This window comes from Oncorhynchus mykiss, chromosome 14 (assembly GCF_013265735.2).
Source record: "Oncorhynchus mykiss isolate Arlee chromosome 14, USDA_OmykA_1.1, whole genome shotgun sequence".
NCBI classification, from domain to species: Eukaryota; Metazoa; Chordata; class Actinopteri; order Salmoniformes; family Salmonidae; genus Oncorhynchus; species Oncorhynchus mykiss.
In genome coordinates this window covers 14,297,797-14,317,300 of record NC_048578.1, presented here as the reverse complement: position 1 = coordinate 14,317,300, position 19,504 = coordinate 14,297,797, and the positions used below count along the sequence as shown (strand labels likewise).

The 19,504-nt window shown below is 41.0% G+C and overlaps 3 protein-coding genes across 5 annotated transcripts; 1 reads left to right on the top strand and 2 right to left on the bottom strand.

The window, feature by feature from the left end:
• Positions 1–1,259: 1,259 nt before the first annotated feature.
• LOC110488883 (hyaluronan mediated motility receptor) lies at positions 1,260–6,985 on the bottom strand. Of its 2 annotated transcripts, none has more exons than XM_021561323.2 (7): positions 6,144–6,985; positions 5,577–5,734; positions 4,325–4,518; positions 3,350–3,550; positions 3,102–3,254; positions 2,763–2,865; positions 1,260–2,001 (listed from the first exon to the last, which is right to left on the bottom strand). In XM_021561323.2, the coding sequence occupies exons 1-7, from the start codon at positions 6,238–6,240 to the stop codon at positions 1,963–1,965; spliced, it is 945 nt and encodes a 314-aa protein (XP_021416998.1). In that variant the 5' UTR covers positions 6,241–6,985; the 3' UTR covers positions 1,260–1,962. The 2 variants fall into 2 exon arrangements, with proteins under 2 accessions (XP_021416998.1, XP_021416999.1); XM_021561324.2 differs by having other exon boundaries at positions 5,577–5,731.
• A 354-nt stretch (positions 6,986–7,339) lies between these two features.
• On the bottom strand, positions 7,340–11,388 carry LOC110488884 (leptin receptor overlapping transcript-like 1). 2 transcript variants are annotated; one of them, XM_021561326.2, is made up of 5 exons: positions 11,233–11,388; positions 10,287–10,362; positions 9,951–10,137; positions 9,486–9,598; positions 7,341–8,075 (listed from the first exon to the last, which is right to left on the bottom strand). In XM_021561326.2, coding segments are annotated over exons 1-5 (393 nt in total). In that variant the 5' UTR covers positions 11,249–11,388; the 3' UTR covers positions 7,341–8,074. The 2 variants fall into 2 exon arrangements, with proteins under 2 accessions (XP_021417000.1, XP_021417001.1); XM_021561325.2 differs by having other exon boundaries at positions 7,340–9,598.
• Positions 10,525–18,915, top strand: LOC110488882 (signal recognition particle subunit SRP72). Its single transcript, XM_021561322.2, has 20 exons — positions 10,525–10,541; positions 11,544–11,715; positions 12,680–12,800; positions 12,950–13,073; positions 13,215–13,358; positions 13,493–13,604; positions 13,733–13,764; positions 13,887–14,011; positions 14,120–14,177; positions 14,317–14,448; positions 14,981–15,109; positions 15,229–15,301; positions 15,744–15,808; positions 15,913–16,008; positions 16,140–16,243; positions 16,370–16,447; positions 16,707–16,844; positions 16,965–17,002; positions 17,493–17,652; positions 17,833–18,915. Exons 2-20 carry the CDS (start codon positions 11,616–11,618, stop codon positions 18,023–18,025), a joined length of 2,022 nt encoding a protein of 673 aa, XP_021416997.2. The 5' UTR covers positions 10,525–10,541; positions 11,544–11,615; the 3' UTR covers positions 18,026–18,915.
• The last annotated feature ends 589 nt before the right edge of the window (positions 18,916–19,504 follow it).

Genomic DNA, 19,504 nt, shown 5'->3' with positions numbered 1-19,504 from the left:
GCAGAATCAAACAGGACTCAACATTTTGGCAATGTTTTCTCTTTCGTAAGCAAGAAACCTCTGTGAGAAGTCGTATGTCTGTGGCTTGTTAGACCCAGAGTTCAGGAACGAGTGTTTTCTGAGGAGGCACGTAGAGGCATTCCTTACATGGACCCTGTGTACCTATAAAGTGGCCTTTTTACAAGAATCGAACAACTCCCAGACTCAGCCATTTCTATTTATAACCCCTAGGTGAGGACTTAATATTTAGACAAGCAGGTCAGTAGACAAACATTCATTTCACACATAACAAAATTCTCTTTTTTAATGGATAAATCCTGGTGTTGAATGTATATAATGTGTTTTCCCTGGTTGTGACTAAGGTCAAACGTAAATATGCTATTCTGGTAATACCTGTAATGGTACCATTAATAAACCCAGGTTGGATTCTGCATGGTTGAGTTCTTAACTATTTATTATGTGCAAATTCAACTAGTTTCCAGCTGCCACACATAGTTCATCCTTGGCTACACCTTCGCGTTCCAGAACACCTTCAGGTCATCTGACTTCACACATGGCAGCCGTTGAATCCTGTTGTGGTTGATATAGAAATGAATCAGACATCTTCCAACAAAAATTTTTTTAGGGGGTAGATCAGCTTTAATATTGCAGATAGGCACACTTAACCAGCATGGCTACCACAGCATTCTGCAGTGATACACCATCCCATCTGGTTTGCACTTTGTGGGACAATCACTTGTTTTCAACAGGACAATGACCCAACACACCTCTAGGCTGTGTAAGGGCTATTTAACCAAGGAGAGTGATGGAGTGCTGTATCAGTTTACATGGCCTCCACAATCACCCGACCTCAACCCAATTGAGATGGTTTGGGATGAGTTGGACCACAGAGTGAAGGGAAAGCAGCCAACAAGTGCCCAGCATATGTGGGAACTCCTTCAAGACTGTTGGAAAAGCATTCCAGGTGAAGCTGGTTGAGAGAATGCCAAGAGTGTGCAAAGCTTTTATCAAGGTAAACGGTGGTTACTTTGAAGAATCTAAAATATATTTTGATTTGTTTAACACTTTGGTTACTACATGATTCCATATGCGTTATTTCATAGTTTGTCTTCAATGTTATTCTACAATGTAGAAAATAGTAAAAATAAAAACCCTTGAATGAGTAGGTGTCCAAACTTGACTGCTACTATATATACACACACACGTCTTTTTAAAATATATGTTCCTTTATTATTTTCCCCCTAAACCTACCATGCCTTCTAATTGGAGTAAACTAATGGACAAGACCACTTAGGCTTCTACACACACACACACTTTACAGACAACGTATTTTACAATAGTTCCCTTGTTTGTTTTTAATCCCATCCTTCAGCTACCATCTATCGCTAAAGCGCATCCAGTTTGATTTCCATTTTGCCATGTATTTTTTAACTGTGCCGTTTCACAAAAGTTCTGAACCTATGTACATTTTACAGAGAGTATATTTTACATGAGTTGTGTTTTTAATCCCACATCTGGTTAATTGTAAATGGGAGTTAATGTCAGGAATGTTCACCAGGACAAAACATTAGCATGTGTTGTGGTTCTCTGCTCATCAGCTAGAGTCATCATCCGGATTGGCAGAGCAACAACAAAACAGACATTCTCAGGTGTTTTTACTTGTTGATTTACTATGTTCCACCAGTGTGTCTGAAAAAATAGACAATGACAGGAAAGTGTCCAAATAGGAGAACACTAATACTCATACCAAAATATAGACAATAGACTGTAACAAAGTGGCATATCACACTCCAGTACAGTCATGGTCATGCAGTGGTTTCAAGACATTTAAACAATGACAGCAATAGAACAGTGAGGTTGTGTGGTTCTCAGCAACAGTTGAGTAGCGAGACAAACAGCCAAAAGTTAGGAGTGCCTCCACTGGGTTGAAGAAAAATAGATGGATTTCATGGTCTTCTGACCTCAAGGAGGTTTTTGGTATCCGTCGACAACGTGCCCCCCCTGAGAATACAAAGTAAACTATAGGTGAGTCCGGCCAAAAGGCAATGAACATAAACCACACACACATGGCCTACACAATTTACAGTGAGAATATTCTGGAAAATTCAACATCTGCTCCCTCCCCAAACCTTCATGTAAGGAAGAGTATGATGTTTTTATCTCCCTCAAATGTAAGAGTCATAACACGAGTCTGTTCTCTGGTGTGTGAATCAACCATATAATTCATAAAATGGTAATGCATTTTAGCATGGTCACTTGTCTCATGTCCTATACGTCTCCTCCGGCAGTCCCTATTGCTTCGGCTAACTTCCTCTTCTCTCAGGCTCACTAGAGACTGCAGCCTGCATCATCTGCACTCAATCAGAATAATTATCTCAAAATGTGCACTCCAGAGCTGGTCAAAAGGGAACAAAGCACAGAGACCACTGGGAAACACCTCCTCCAGTCATTAGTCATCTCATTCCCTTGGTTTGGAAGAGCACCCCATTGCCTGGAACCCAGCCATGCATAGCACAGACTGACTGAGAAAACCAGACAGAAATCCATGCCCGAGAAATGAAGGTTCATACGATTCTCCAGATCCTACTATTGCCATGTCCATTTAGACCAGTGAAGCACAACTCCCGTCTGTAGTCAGTCTAAATCCAGCAAGCAAACAAACTCACTGATTGGCAACACACAGCAAGACGCAGCCCCTGAAGACTAGAGATGTGCAACTCGTGGCCATTGGTTCGGTCAAAGTTAGTGTAGGCTATGCTTACTTGGTGGGGTGTGAACTGGCTGAAGAGGTCCTCATACAGCTTTCTCCATTTGTCCACCTGGGTTTGCAGGTCAGCCATCTTACCGGATTCCCAAGAGGGCATTCTGCAGAATCGGAAAGGGAAGGGAATAAGTTCTCATGGACATGTGGGATTGAGAAAAAGCTGTGTCTGTAACCGTTGTTACCAATCACATTAGCTATGTCTGAGAACTGTTATGGGGCCTGTTTTGCTGTGGCACACATAACTGACTGTTAATGGTATGACTGAGGAAGACAAACTGATCTGAGACAAGTTGTTATAGGTAGAGGCCTCGGGTCACTGAGGACAAATTGCTGTTACCTGTCACAGTGCTGGCTGACTGTGTCCTCTAGGGGGCAGCACAGCATCTGGGTGGTGCTCTCTGAGCTCTTCCTCAGCTCTGCTACCTCCTTCTCCAACCGTTTCACCTGCTGCACCAGAGAGTCCTTCTCCTCTGACAGGCAGTCTTTGAATCTGGAGGTTTCATTCAGAGATTAAATCTGGTGTTATCCACCGTTTTTCTGTGCTAAATAACCAATGACAACAGAGTGATGGTAGAGCATAGCTACCTCTTGACACAGCACATCCAGTAGCGCTGCTGTTCACACAGCCACTCAAACTGCTCGGCAGTCTCCTGGAGCTTCTTCAGGCTGCACTCGTTCTCCCGCTGCAGTCCCTGCACCTTCCTCTGGTTGGCGCTACGCAGCTCCTCCAGCTCCTGGGTGTTGGCAGCGTAGCCGCACTGAAGCTCTTCCAACTCCAATACCTTACTGTCAGCCGAAGACACATAAGAGACCCTTAACTTAGGTGCTTAGAAATGTTTATAATTTGTGGTCTTAAAAAAAATCTATTATGCATCATCCCTCCTGAATGTTGCATGAACAGCTAATATATCTAACCAACATGTAACCTCCTGGTCATTTTCGTGTACAAGCAATCATGAAAACGTACTTCTCCATGATTCCCCAGTTTTTCTTTCACAGGCAAACGATGAATTTCAGCTTGAGGGTTTGAGCTGAGCTCATGTTAAACTCCCCTTTATCATACCCCTAGTGCAATGCTACCCCTGAAATCACGATGTGATAACGTATTCTGACTGTCAGCCAATTTTCCAAACTGGGGATTCAAAGTCAGCAAGTTATAGCACAGCATGCTTAAGGGCACGTGTGTTTTTGCAGACTTAAAAATCACAAATCCAAACGTTTATTTGACGTGTGACAACCTGACTAGTTGGAGATCTGTTCAACGTGTTTTTAAAAGAGTTGGGACGGCTTCACTTGGCTCATGTTTGTAGGAGATGGTAATCAAAAGTTAGGAGTTTCATTAATTTTAATGTTTATTTGCTTAGTGCACGCCCTTATCTGGAGTGACTTTACTTTTACAGTATGTCCATTTGTACAGCTGGATAAAAAATAGCTAAATACCGCTGCCTTTAAAAAAAAAGTATGTCTTATGTTTTAAACATTAAGGGGGTCTTTGGGTACACACACACACAATAGTACCATTTACTTTCTCCTTCCCACAGTGCAGGGCAGTAGACTTACCTGTGCAGCTGCACGTGAAGGTCCTCTGTCAATGCAGCTCTCTGCAGGTCCTCCGTGTGCAGCTCTTCCACCAGGCCTTCCAGCTGCACCTCAGAACTTTGCAGGTGCAGTAGCTCCGAGTTGACTTGTTCCAGCTGTAGGCCCAGCAGTGCAGCATCTCTGAAGCTCTCCTCCACCACAAGATGCACCCGTTGCTGCAAGAACACAACCAGATCCTTGGTGAGGGCCACAGTCCACACAAACAGAAACACGTGGGTAAACACAAGGACACAGATGCTGTATGTATTCAGCACATGCTATTGTAAGAATTTCCTCAAAAATGGGAGGAATTTTCATTACATTTCTTCTATTATACTGTTAGTATTCATGTCATCCAGTTGACGAACTCTGGAGATTTTACACTTCTTTTCCAATAACACCTACAGTGGCTTGCGAAATTATTCACCCCCTTTGGCATTTTTTCTATTTTGTTGCCTTACAATTCCCCCCCCAATATTCTTTCAATTGTTTAATTGCCATATTCTTTCAATTGTTTAATAATGGATTTAATTGTCCTCCGTGGTGTTGACTCTGGGGCCTTTCAGAACAGGTATATATATATATATATATATATATATATATACTGAGATCATGTGACAGATCATGTGACACTTAAATTGCACACGTGGACTTTATTTAACTAATTATGTGACTTCTGAAGGTAATTGGTTGCACCGGATCTTATTTAGGAGCTTCATAGCAAAGGGGGCGAATACATATGTACGCACCACTTTTCTGTTTATTGTTTTAAATAATTTTTTAAAACAACTTATTTTTTTCATTTCACTTCATCAATTTGGACTATGTTGTTACATGAAATACAAATACATTTAAATTACAGGTTTTAATGCAGCAAAGTAGTAAAAATGCCAAGGGGGATGAATACTTTTGCAAGTCCACTGTGTAGATAAATGTGGCTAGCAAGCCCACACGTGAGAACAGAATTAGGATTTGACAAGGAATGTGTCAAGGCAATTTTGCTTAGCTTCACTAGCATTGGAATGTATTGTTTTTTGCATTGAGATTCTACATTCTGCCATTTCAAAGTAGAATATTAGAAAGATGTAGAAAGTTGCATGACATCTAATCCATGCAATTACACAACATTACATTAGCACGTACACTGTAATTATACTGTAGGTACACAGCTTCACAGAGTGACAAGAGCCATCTATGGTTGACTAGTGAAAAGATGGAAACAAGACGTCAGTACCTGTTCATGATGGACCCTGCCGAGCATTTGATCATGTTTGAACATCAAATCTATGTTGACCTGCTCCTGTTGGCAGAGCTGTGTGGACAGAGCCTCCAGCTCATTCTGCAGGCTCCTCTCCCTCTCCCTGGCCCCCATGCATTCCCTCTCCAGCACTACTGTACCAAAAGAAGACAACGGCCCTGTGACTGGAATTGTTATATTGTCCCCACATCGGAGGACAACTTTCCCTTACTTATTCAAATGATTCTCTCAGTCACTGTACAGTAGGTTTGGACTTTGAACCCTGTAAAATCCTTGGTGCCTGTTATATGGCTTAACTAGAAACAGTGAAATCATGACATCATTCACCCTGAGAATAGCTAACTCTGTTAATGTATTGCTGTTTTTCTTGTAGAACTACACTTTACCCATTTTGCAATTGATTATGGTGACATTTGTACCAATGCTCATTGCGCAATGACAGGCATTCTTCTTTGAGTGAATAGCCAACAGACTAATAATCCAAAGTAGTTGATCTATAAGTCCTCCCAGTCCCACAATGACCCAATAACTACCAATACCTACCTTTTTCATGTGTCAGGCGGTTACACTTAGCCGTCAGGTACTGGATCTGACTGTTGTCTTCATCGCTGTAGCTATGTGCTCTGAAAAATCTCCTCATTCCCGCTTCCCTCGTTCCTTTACAGTGATTCACCTGTATCGTTCAGCTTCCATGACTGTCAGATGCAAAGGAACAAGCCACTGATTTACTAGCTTCTTCTAGTTGCGTGGCACCCTAAAGACAGAGAGAAACTCCTCCCGTTCTCATAGGTCAAGTGTTAGGCCTTTATCGGTGTTATTGCTATTTCTATGTCACTTTAACATTGAGACGGAATTGGAAAAATACCAAAAAGTGCGTGTCACTGGATATACTAAGGATTTAATTGACGATTTTAACCTTTCAGGGCCTAGTTTGTACAGGATCCAAAGTTATATGCAAATCTACCTAAATGATGCCCCTCAGGCTGTGAATGTTATGAAATCTAACATGGCAATCGGACAAGTTGTAGCTAGCAGGCACCTTTGGATGCATATCTAAACTACACCCTGGAGCTATATACACTTACATAACTAACCTTCTGGTAAACAACCTTAAAACAGGTACCTTACTCTTTACTTGACATTTATATTTTGGATCTTATATCGGGGGGAGTAAAATCCATAAACGTTCCTAAAGAGGAAGTATTTCCTCTGCAGATAATTTCCTCGGCTTTGCATTTGTACCACGACTCAACTTGCTATATAATTATCTAGTGACATGTTTGGGGGGGGGGGCTGTGACGTTTTACCCATCTGAACAACCATTGATCCATTTACAGTTCTGATGCTAATATGAGCACAACAATGGGGACATCACTGCACTGAGTCTGAGGCCTTTAATTAAGAAGTCACAGCTTATGCACGGCCTTGTTTCACATCAGTTCCTTGCCAGGTGGGGGAGACAAAACACAGCTATTCCTCCTGTTAGTGCTTGACTACCCGCTTCCATGTGTGAAGGTTAATGAACATGTCATTCTCTACCTTATACACACACACCAGTGCAGAACGTATCAAAGCAACTGGATTGAATCAATGGTTTGATCCTGTTGCGAGATCTGAAGGTTTCGTAGTCAAGTTAGAACCCAATAATTTAGTCTCTTCAAACATCTCATACCAAATGCAACTAGGAAGTGTTGATATTGTAGGAATTTTATGCATAATTCATTCAATGAGAGGATGTTCAAAAAAGGCTTTTATTTAGAAAAGAAAACCCCCATGCTGACCTCTGCCTTCAAAAACAACAGTTGTAGATAGAAAGTGGCAATAAATAAAATATTCTTCCCGTTGTGTGAAACAACACATCTTTCACAAAAGAGATCAGTGACAAAACCATCCCATGACTGGAATGACCTGATTATGCAGTTTGTGTGTGTTCATTTGTTTGATAGAATGGTATTGAAAGTCTTTGTACATTTCTCAAACTTTCACTAAGCAATACTCAGTCTTTAATACTTCAATTGTGGTTCAAAATGCTATAAATAGCCTAACCTGGATGTCCAAAAACTGTAGATATGCCATCAGTGCATTGCTGTAGGCACAAATGTATATTTTATCATTTGTTTTGATGTATGGAAAGTTTAAACTTTACTTACATAAAAGGATAACAAAAACACCAAAAGCCATTTGTTGTAACATTACCTTTGATAATTAAGGTAACAATGATTATTTAAAAAGTTCAGCTAAACTCACAAAAGGTGCCAAAGGGTTTTCATTATGATCACTATCTTCATGGAGGTTGTGGTCTCTGGAAGACTGGAAATAAGAAGTTGACAAACTTACTCACAATCTGAGTAGGACAGAAAGAGATACTGGATGAATCGGTGCTGCCGATTACTTCCGGATTTTTTTTTAGATGGATTTCAGTCTTTTTTTTTGGGGCCTCTTCCAGAGACCACTTTTCAAAGATAACTGCTCCATCTGCAAAATAAAAACAAAGAGATCTTAAACACGTAACCTTTCCACCCAGCTAAACAGGCCAGTGCACACGGGGTGACGGATGCTTAATACCTTGCTTAGCTACAACTAGTTCAGTTAAATGTAACAGCACACTTCAAAGCTCAGGACACAGTCCTCTGACACCTTTAAGTAACAGCAAACTACACTGAGTGAATGTATGATATCAGCACACCCAATGCAAGTATACAATGACCACATTAAAAGTAGTTTAGACCTATACGGCGAATTAATTTCCTTCAGGGAGAGGACGGGAGAACATCTTAGTGCGGATGTACTAAATATAGAACAAAACATGATATGCCTTGGTAAAAACTAGGGTTCATCCACATTTATTTGTGAAATATAACTACAGTACAGCCTTGGTTTCCAATTACTGGTATTGAAACCAATTGGTCTCTTGGATACCTGGTAAATCTAGGGCTAGCGGTATTAGTGACCCAGGTTATAAGTAGCCTAGATCTTAAGTTGGCCACATTTCACGCCGGCTAGCCTTAATCCTGGGCTGTCTGACCAAGGTTTTTGATGACTCTATTCCAAAGAGAAAAGATGACACAGGGTTACAATGACTTCTAGACCATTTTCAAAAGGGGCAGAATATGCTACACTACGCTAAACAACCAAACACAAGAGGCCTGTATCAAATGAATGTCGGTGAATAGCTGAGTCATTCGAATTTGATCACTGGAATGGGGGACAGTGCATTGGATAATGCACTATATCAATATATGCTGTGTCTACCTTCATATTGAATGGTTTCAAGCTGAGAGAAACTCACAGGCGTTCAGCTTTCAATGTGCTCTTCAAAAACAACCTTTACTCCATGCAAAATATCCAGTGCTTCAGCTTCATGTCAGCACTTGGAGGGGGAGACTATCCTCTCGAAACTGACCAGCACACTACTATACACCCACACTCCCAAAGTTACATATCTTTTATCAGTAAGATATCTTTGTCACAGAAAAAAAAAAGCATCCAACCTTCAGACAACGGAAAAAAATCCCAAACCGATGGCCAAAGACCCCTTCCAAAGGTCAATCTGAGTCCAGGTGGACATTTATGCATTTGCACAGATTAGATGGGCATTTATGATCTCAACAATATTTTATCGCAACACTCAAAAAATAAGCCTGTACAGTACATGAAGGGAGAAGACTCACAAACATGGAGCAAAAAATTAAAGTCAGCACATCCACCTGAAGTCAGTCTGACATTCCGCATGACAGTTAAAACAGATTATTGCACTGGTTTCGTGTGTCTATGGACGGGCAGTCATATAAATAACAACAAACAATAATTGCAATCATAACAATAATAATAACAATGCTAGTAATAAACAATTCTGACTTAGCCCCCCCCACACCCCAATTTTACCACTGTTGCCAACTAAAGTCGTCGTTTGTGCCGAAGACCAAAAAGAATCCCAGAATGGTGGCGAAGATGACTACATTGCCTGTTAACACAAGCGCACATGCTCCCCAGGCAATCTGTAAACAACAAACATAAATAATTCAGTCAACATATGTTACAAAATTCTGCATTGCATACTTTCAATCTGTTTTGACTGAGCAAATCACAGCCCTTTTCTAAGTGTTGTTTAGAAACGGATTTGAGCATTTCTTGTTATTACACAAATGGTAGCCTATAAGATGTAGCCCAACAGTCCTATAAGGAATGGTCCTTATTCCATTTGTGTAACACCAAAAATGTATGCAATTAGAAAGCAATTACTTGTAACAACAAAGCTAACGCAATGTTGTTACTGCACAGGTATGAGGGCAAAGTGTTGTCGAACACCCCTTAGCCTACACAAGTAAAATCACCAAGATGTATACTTACAACATCAGCTCTTGCGAAAATGATGGGCAGGCCAAAGGCTGAAACCACTATGCCCGTTGTGAGAAATAATGCCAGCTCTTTGCAGGCGTTGCTGGCCGAGTCTGTGTCGTCAATAATTCTCCGGGAGATGCAGTAAGGGATTGGGGCGAGGATGTAGAAGAAGAGGAGGAACAAGGGCCAGTATTTACTGTGAAGAGAGAAGTTCCCGTCAGTTATGACTTGGAAAATACTTCATGTGGGCAGCATCATATTATAAAAGCTTGCAAGAAAGGCATTATACAGTACTTGTGCACTTGACATTAACGCATGAAACATGAATATGATGGAGATACTTACTCATACACTGGAAGAGCACATCCTAGCATCAGGAACATGAGGCCAATAGCCCCACCAAAGGACAGGCTGATCAGAGCTAGAAAGGAGAGGGAAATAAACTAAGCAACTGTGTGTGTGTGTGTGTTCATGCAATACTAATTCCTTAGGTCATAATTGATCATCTGACCATGACCCTAATGCTGTAGCTCCAACGAGGAAATAATCATGTGACAAATCAGATGATTTCACATTCAGGGCCTGGCTGGGATGGATTGGGTGAGGGAATGCAGAGTATTTTCAGCTATCATATATGTTTTTTAGAAAGTTGCTAGCTGCTAGTATTAAAGTGTATTAATTTAACTAGTTAGAACATTGATTTGTAAACTTCTGCATGTCATGATGACTTAGCTAGCTAGATGGTTAACTAGATAAAGGAGGTTTGAGACAACGCACTTGTTAGCGAGGTCTAACGTTAGCTTGTCATAATTGCCTAGCCATAACAATACAACATTAGGCTTGGCAGGACAAGGCTAGTTTCGAACGTGTATTTTATCGATTCGTAATGGCATCACGAGCTAGTTAAATGGCCCATCATCAATACCACAACTAGCCAGGTGCTAATCTAGCTACCAAACGTTAACTGTAGCTAGCTAAAGCGTTACTAACTAGAACACCAATCAAGTTATTAGCTAGCTAGCTAGCTACAGTGCCTAGTTAACGTCCTTGCTAGTTGACGTTATATAATTAGCTAGTTATTTATCTAACGTTACATAGCTAGCAGATAATAAACCGACATCAAATTAGTTGGCTAGCTAAGGGAGTTAGCTTAACTGGCTAGCACTCAGGCAGTGTTAGGTAGCAGCACACCATGTCAAAGCATAGCTAGTTGGCTCGCTATGTGTGATTGACTACATTAGTTGCAATCCAATTAATGTATTATTTAAAAGTAAGACAGCAACTTCCTCACCTTTAATCCCGGCCATTTCTGCAGGACATAAACTCGTCACACAGTCCACGACAACAATACACCCTTAACTAGTACTGCATCAAACAGTCCGTGAATTCGATTTCACCCACAGAGCTGTGTCTGTATTTCGCAACACGCATGCGCGGAAACCCATCAGTCAGAAGAACATATAATAGATACATATAATACATATAATAGATCATCTGACTAATCAATGTGTATGCTGAAACACACCCTGTATCTAAATGCGTTTGCTAATTATGATGTTTGTCTTTTTAAATGCATGCGGGTTCTTCACTTTTTTTATTTAGCCATTTTTGTGATTCTATCAATCCGGAAGAAACATAATTGTGCCTCCGCTGGCAGTCTGCATGGAGTGAAAGATGGCGAGTGGAGGAGGCACAGTTGCTTCGCTGTGGACAGAAGTGAATCGTTGTGGACAGAATGGAGATTTTACTCGGGCCATCAAAGCTGTCAACAAAAGTAGGGTTTTACTCTTGTTCACATGTTTGTAGCTGTCAAATCTGAATAGATGCTCTGTGTTGTTTTGAGGGCTGAATGATTACTATCCAGCTGGCTAGCGAGCTAACGTTAAGTTACAACTCTTAGCTAAAAAATAAATATGCAGCTATTATCAAGCTAATCACTAATTAGGTAGTTTTTGTTAAATTGCAATTATCCCCCAATGATTGGAACATAGTGTAGATTTTTATTGAGAACAGTAATAGCATATTTTTACTCTAGGGATAATATTTCAAAATTGTCAGTCACATCTGAGTTGTAAACACAGTGACGTGTCCCAATTAGCTGGCTGGCTAGTTAGCTGGCTAGCTAGCAACTACACTGTTTTACTCCAGCTATCCTGTAGCTAGCAGCCTTGTATCTGCTGGGAAGTGTGATTCACAGATTTGCATTTTCATTGGAACATTATTGAGTTCTCTATTGCACACCATAAATTGAGATTTGATTAAGTTATCGTTGGTGGTGACTGACCTGAAGGAAAATTATACTTTTGCATGTAACTACACTAAGGGCCAATCTTCGATTGCTACATCACTTTTTCTTTTTAAATAAATACTTTTAGATTAATTATATACACTCAGTGATTCTTGACTAGAACGTATACATGCCTCATGAGCTTAGTTCATAGTTTAACTGTCATACATCATCAGAACCCACAATATAAGCTTGTTTTACTCCAATGTTTGTCAACAATGTAATTGTAAACCAACGTTGTACAGTATATAACTTCAACATGGTTGAAATGATCATTTTTATTTCATGGATGGTGAGAGCTACAAATGCAAGGACTGTCTATGAATTTGACAGGTTACATTTCTCCAGCCCCGTCATTAAACTCTACTAAAACAGTGGTGGGGTGTATGCTTTGTTACTGTTAGAACTGCAGTTTGCCCCTTTTAATCTCAATTATTCATTTCTTCCACAGTTTTGCATGAAGTCAAGGAAGACGTGACCGCCCTTCACTGTAAAATAGTATGCCTGCTGCAAAATGGTAGCTTCAAAGAGGCACTGAATGTCATGAACACATATTCAAAAATACTTGGCAGGTATGTTGAATATGACTTGTGACTTTAACATAATGTTCTATAGTGATAATCTTGTAGCAATGCAAAATCTATAAATTCTTGGTCTGGTTTGAGAAACTCCTGGCTGTACCCTTAGGTCAATGTTTAACACTTTCTTTGTGCTTCCTCAGTGAACTCATTGTGTTTGAAAAGGCCTACTGTGAGTACCGGTTGAACAGAGTTGAAAGTGCTCTGAAGACCATTGAAGGTGTTTCAGAACAAACAGACAAGCTCAAAGAACTCTATGGTCAAGTGGTAAGACTTTATGAAAATAAGAAATTACATTAGATGCTGTTTGCACTGCTTGCCTGTCTACCCTTCAGGGGATGATCCTGCCAGCCACAGTAAACTGGCCCAATGTACTGATCCCTGACCTCCCCTTTGTTCTCACCATAGCTGTACCGTATGGAGCGCTATGACGAGTGCAAGGCTGTCTACACGGACCTGATCAGGAACTCCCAGGATGAATACGAAGAGGAGAGGAAGACAAACCTCTCAGCCGTGGTGGCTGCTATGAGCACATGGGAGAAGGCTTCTCCGGTGGGTCTTCTGCACCCAATTAGAACAGACTTCTATTCGTACTGATCTTCTGAGACACTTGGTTATTGAAGCCGTCTTCCCTGAGTCTCAATTTAACACTGAATAATACATTTAATTCCACCCTGTTTTTGCAGGATGATCTTGGCCTGTCAGAGACTACATATGAGCTGAGCTACAACGCTGCCTGTACTCTAATTGGTCAAGGCCAACTCACGGAGGCTATGAACAAACTACAGGAAGCAGAAGGTTAGGACCACAGACAATTGCAATTCTGCATTCTACAGACATGGCCTTAATTCGTAATGCTGTGCGGTAGGTTTTGTCCAGCCCTTTCATGGTTAATGTTGACAATTTTTGTTTGTCATTTTTTTCAGAGCTTTGTCGTGTTTCCTTGTCTGAGGATTTGGTGAGTGCTCTATGCCTGTGAAATAAAAAAAAGTTCACAATGTCATGGCTGAGCTTACAGATTTAAAAATGTCTTATTTCTTTCAAATTGTGAATCATAATTTGCTTGTCTGGTTTGTGCAGGATATAACTGAGGAGGACATTGAGTCAGAGCTGGCCGTCATCCACTCCCAGATGGCCTACGTTATGCAGTTACAGGGTCGGACAGAAGTGGCGCTGCAGCTCTATAACCAAGTCATCAAGCTCAAGTGAGTGTTACTCCAAAGTGGAATCAATTGAGCCATTACATTCAATTGTATGTGCTATTGTAGGCACATGACGAGAGAGTAGTGGAATCTGTTTTTGTTGACTCCTAGGCCATCGGATGTGGGACTTCTAGCTGTGACTGCTAACAACATCATTACAATAAACAAGGTAGATACACGCATGAACCTTCGCCGTACTGCTAGGAACTACTAAACATTGAAACAGGCTAAGCTGTTATTGACTGTGTTCTCTTATTGTTGAAGCCATGTGGGCTGACGTTGTTGCTCTTATGCTTTTTCTCCTGCAGGACCAAAACGTGTTTGACTCTAAGAAGAAGGTGAAACTGACAAATGGTGACGGTGTCGAGTACAAGCTGGCCAAGAAGCAGCTGCAAGCCATCGAATTCAACAAAGCCCTGTTGGCTATGTACACTAACCAGGTATCGGATTTGAATGCATTAACTCATTGTTAAAATTATCCTCCACTCTTTATTCACAGCTTTATTTTGACAATTTCACTACATACTGATGTCAAATCAAATGTTATTTGTCACATGCGCTAAATCCAACAAGTGTAGACTTTACCATGAAATGCTTACTTACGAGCCCCTTCCCAACAATGCAGTTAAAAAGTACGAAAATTGACAAATATTTCAAAATAAAATAGTAACTAAATAAAATAACACGGCTATATACAAGGAGTACTGAGTCATTGTACTGGGGTACGAGGTAGTTCGGGTGATTGAGGTAATATGTACATATAGATTTGGTTAGGTGATTGATTGAAGTACATGTAGGTAGGGGGTGAAAAGCAGAATGTCCGGGTAGCCTTTTAATGAACTGTTCAGCAGTCTTATGGCTTTGGGGTTGAAGCCGTTCAGGAGCCTTTTGGTCCCAGACCAGGGAGAATGGTGAACAGGTTAGACTGGGAATCTCAACGGTCATTGCTGAGTTGTTACGTGCACCCCACAGGCGGACCAGTGCAGAAAGCTGTCGTCAGGCCTCCAGTCCCAGAACCCAGGCCACCCGCGGCCCGTTCTGATCCAGGTGGCTCAGCTGTGCAGAGAGAAGCAACACTCCAAAGCCATGGAGCTACTTCAGGTACTTCCTGTTGACCAGAGCCTAACTTGAGATACGTGTAGTTGATGTATAAATACATAAATAGCTATTGAAAGCTCTTCTATGTATAATGCTAGCTGTGTGTGTTCCTGTTTTTAAAGTGTTTCGCAGACCAGCACCCAGAGAGTGCATCTGGTATCAAATTAACAATGGCACAACTCTATTTGACTCAAGGTAAGGTTGTCTTTCCCTATCCCCATTTTTGTTTAGTTTTTTTGCTCGCTCGGTCGGTTGGTAACAAGCAGAAAATAGGCTTATATTTTTTTAATTGAACCTTTCTTTAACTAGGCAAGTCAGTTAAGAACAAATTCTTATTTACAATGATGGCCAACAGGGAACAACTGCCTTGTTCATGGGCAGAACGGCAGATTTTTACCTTGTCAGCTCGGGGATTTGATCCAGCAACCTTTTGGTTACTGGCCCAACGCTCTAACCACTAGGCTACCTATTGAAGATGATAAATTGGATTAGTGCTTAACAGTATACTTACTAATTGATACCTAGTGCTGTGCTATCATGTCATTTGATGAGCAAGTGACTCCTGTTCTGTCAGAATTCAGGTGTTTGAGCACCTGACCGAGTAGTAAATAAACCTTCATTGGTGTCTTCTCCAAAGGTCACGTTACCAAAGCATGTGACATCTTGAGGTCGATCGAAGATTTCAAGCACAAACAAGGGATGGTTAGTTCTTACACTTCTATTGTTCTACATCTAATCATAGATTAAAAATGTTCTGAATGAATATTACATCATAACACTCCTAACAAATTGAAATTGTTTCACAGATCTCAGCTCTGGTAACGATGTACAACCACGAAGAGGACATCGACAGCGCAATTGATGTCTTCAGCCAAGCTATTCAGCACTACCAATCTGAACAGGTATTAGTCAACAAGCACATTATAAAGAAGTCAATGTAACTTTTTTTAAATACTGGAGTGTGTGTGTTGCTCTTTGTTTCTATAGTAACACTGCATTGTCCACTATTCCATTTTGTCTTCCTCCATCCCAGCCTGGTTCCTCTATTCACCTGGCACTCATACGAGAGGCCGCCGATTTCAAGCTGAAGTATGGACGGAAAAAGGAAGCCATCAGTGACCTGGAACAACTGTGGAAGTGAGTGATGCTCTTAACGATTGTTCTGTTTCTACTGTTGTTCTGCAGTGGTGATGCTGGTGTATGTCCTGCTTGCTCTACGTGTGGTATTCAGTGTAACAACTCATCCATCCCCTTGCTCCACAGGCAAAACACCAATGACATCCACACTTTGGCACAACTAATCTCTGCCTATTCTTTGGTCGATCAAGATAAAGCCAAGTCGTATCCTTTTTTTCCCTCTCTGTATTTGAAACTACACATAAATAATAACTTTATTTGGAACGAATGCTTGCAATTGATCCAGCAGTCCATGCCGTTGCCACTATCATAGACATTGCAGTTCTGAAAGTTGTGATACATCTGATTTAGTCCAGTTCTCATTCACAGTCAAGGTGATTTTACCAGGGATATCATAAAGTGCCTAGAACTCTTTAGTGAATGGAAAAGCATATTTTATTATATCCTTAGTCCTTTGTCCCAGCCTCAGCAAGCACCTCCCTTCCCTTGAAAGCATGTCGTTTAACGTGGACGTAGATGAGCTGGAGAACTCTCATGGCGCCAACTACGTCAGAAAGAAGGCCGCTAAAGTACCGGGAGACAACCTTCCCAAAGAACAAGGGTAAGGAGACCTAATGCTTTTAATTAAAGGCTGTGTTAATTAAGCTGCGTAATACCTGTTTTTTTACAAAAATATATATTTTTTACATAGGCTTTCACTGTCAATATTATCTCTCCACAGCCAGGGGGATATTAAAAAGAAGAGGAAAAAAAAGAAGGGTATGTCCTCATGTTGCAAGTTGTGTTGTATGTGAATATCTTAATAACGTCCATGGGATCGGTGTACAATGAGCCATTGCATATAAATTCAAAATGTTATATCAGTCTAAAACTTTGCACATGCACTGTTACCATCTGGTGGCCAAAATCTAAATTGTGCCTGGGCTGGAATAATACATTACGGCCTTTCTCTTGCATTTCAAAGATGGTACAAAAAAAACATGGTGTTTTTTTTTCTTTGTATTATCTTTTACCAGATCTAATGTGTTATTCTCCTACATTAATTTAACATTTCCACAAGTGTTTCCTTTCAAATGGTATCAAGAACATGCATATCCTTGCTTCAGGTCCTGAGCTACAGGCAGTTAGATTTGGGTATCTTATTTTAGGTGAAAATTGGGGGGCAAAGGGGCAGATCCTTAAGAGGTTTATAAAGTCAACATCTCTGATTTGGATGGGGAATTGCTATTTTTCTCTCGCCTCTGTTTAGGAAAATTGCCCAAGAACTACGACCAAACAGCGAACCCTGACCAGGAGAGATGGCTGCCCATGAGAGAGCGCACCTACTACCGGGGCAGGAAGAAGGGCAAGAAGAAGGAACAAGTGGGTAAAGGCACGCAGGGGGCCACGTCAGGAGCCGCGTCCGACCTGTGAGTAACGCATCCTTGTCTCTTATCATTTGTCACTTTCATTAGCTCTAAAAAGGTATATGAATCTAATAGTTGAACATTTAATACATCTGTCTGACTCCAGATTCATTCAGTTGGCAACCTTTTTCATGCACTGTGTTTCATTTGGCTGGTAATCACTTCATTTTGCTGTGTTTCCAGGGATGCCAGTAAGACAGCCAACAGTCCCCCCACCTCCCCCCGGCCAGGGTCAGCCCAAGCCTCTGCCTCCACCTCGGTCCCCGCTGCCAGCAACGTTGTCCCTCCGCGACAGCAGAAGCCTGCCACTGCAGGGCCAGGGGCCCGCAAGAAGGCCCCTCAGAAGAAGAAAAAGGGAGGCAAGGGTGGCTGGTAGCCTGGAGAACGTTGCAGATATTGAGCAACACATTGGTGACCACCACCACATGGCCCGGAACTCACAGAATCATGAGCTTTGTCATTTTTTAAAGTTGGTTATAACATTTTTTATTTTTTTTATTTTACCGAACAAATAATGGTATCCAATTTCTGGTTGTTGAATAAGTTGCAATACATTTAGTAAAAGGCCCCAATGCTTTGTTCACGGTTAGGTTTTCTTTTAAGATGCAGAAACAAATGTCTGTGAACTAAGAGACCTTGTTTGTGTTGGTCTTACTAGTGTGGGGGTCTTACTAGTTTGTAATGCATATCTTCTGTGCAGAAAAAAATGACTTTTTTCTCTTCTCCCTGAGCCTGAGTATTTGAACACAGTTCCTTGACCGTGAACTAATTTCCTTGACTTGCCCACTCAATTTCAATCACTTGACCTTGTTTTCAACCTAAGAGGCAAGCTGTGTATGTCAAAGTATCCCTGCATTGTTTTCGGCTACAGTAAAAAGTATGTTTTTAAATGTAGACTCGGCGATATGATGCAGAAACTACACAGCAAAGTGGGTCAATTTCTGCAACAACTAAGAGCGTCGAAGCACGTTGCTCAACTTCTCTGCTGTTTTGGTCCCTTACCTACCACGCTGTAACAGCGTGAAGTGAACCCGTGCACAGATACTGTGTGAGAGTGAAGTGTTGCATCTTGCTCATCTCTATCTGTGGTGCTGCTCGTGGCAATGCAACTTAGCTGAGTCTACCTTTTTAATTATTGGCTAGCAGTACATAATTAGGACATTGTTTTAGGAACTGTTTACAATGATGGAAGCAAACTATTTTTGCCAAAATGTGTGTCCCATTGTTGTCTTAATAAATAGGCTTCCTTAACAACTGACAAACTGATGTTGCTTTCTTGTGTTTTTTTTTTAACTTACATTTCGCTTTGGAAAGTCTTATCTGGATTTATGGTCAAGGAATATCTCATCAGCATTGTATGCAGTGTGCCCTCTTTTTAATATCAAGCGCCGCCTGGTGGATTTACTATGGAAATGCTAAACAGAATCGATCATTCAGATGCAATTCTGCATCATTGGTGTTGCACATTTTCTGTTCCTTTCCATTCTGTCATTGAAGTCGTATTTCAGTCTTACATTTGGAATTGTGACGCTACATTCCCCCACTCCCCAGCCAAGACATGTTAAATAGTTTTGACTAGATAGTATACAGTTTGTCAGAATTGACTTTTCGTAGCAGGTTATGAGAATTAGGTTACATTTAGGAAAAGGGTTAGGTTTGGCTGAAATACACACAACTTTTTGACGGAAATTTGAGATTAGCTGTATCCCATCTAGCCATGACAATTTTATGCGCAAAGTGTGCATAGGGTGGTTTCTCTACATGTCCATCAAATTGATGAGCCGAAATGAGAGAATTAATTAAACATTGACTGTATATGAAGGGATTAAGTCACCGTGGACAAGATAGCAAGTTT

Coding starts and splice junctions, on each gene's coding strand:
- LOC110488884 (XM_021561325.2), bottom strand. Junction 10,138..10,286: donor TGTGCTCTTCCAGTGTATGA/GTAAGTATCTCC, acceptor CTCTCTTCACAG/TAAATACTGGCCCTTGTTCC. Junction 9,599..9,950: donor TTTTCGCAAGAGCTGATGTT/GTAAGTATACAT, acceptor TGTTGTTTACAG/ATTGCCTGGGGAGCATGTGC.
- LOC110488883 (XM_021561323.2), bottom strand. CDS start 6,240: ATGAGGAGATTTTTCAGAGCACATAGCTACAGCGATGAAGACAACAGT. Junction 3,255..3,349: donor TGGATGTGCTGTGTCAAGAG/GTAGCTATGCTC, acceptor TGAAACCTCCAG/ATTCAAAGACTGCCTGTCAG. Junction 2,866..3,101: donor GTCAGCCAGCACTGTGACAG/GTAACAGCAATT, acceptor CCGATTCTGCAG/AATGCCCTCTTGGGAATCCG.
- LOC110488882 (XM_021561322.2), top strand. CDS start 11,616: ATGGCGAGTGGAGGAGGCACAGTTGCTTCGCTGTGGACAGAAGTGAAT. Junction 15,110..15,228: donor AAGCCATGGAGCTACTTCAG/GTACTTCCTGTT, acceptor CTGTTTTTAAAG/TGTTTCGCAGACCAGCACCC. Junction 16,009..16,139: donor AGCACTACCAATCTGAACAG/GTATTAGTCAAC, acceptor CCTCCATCCCAG/CCTGGTTCCTCTATTCACCT.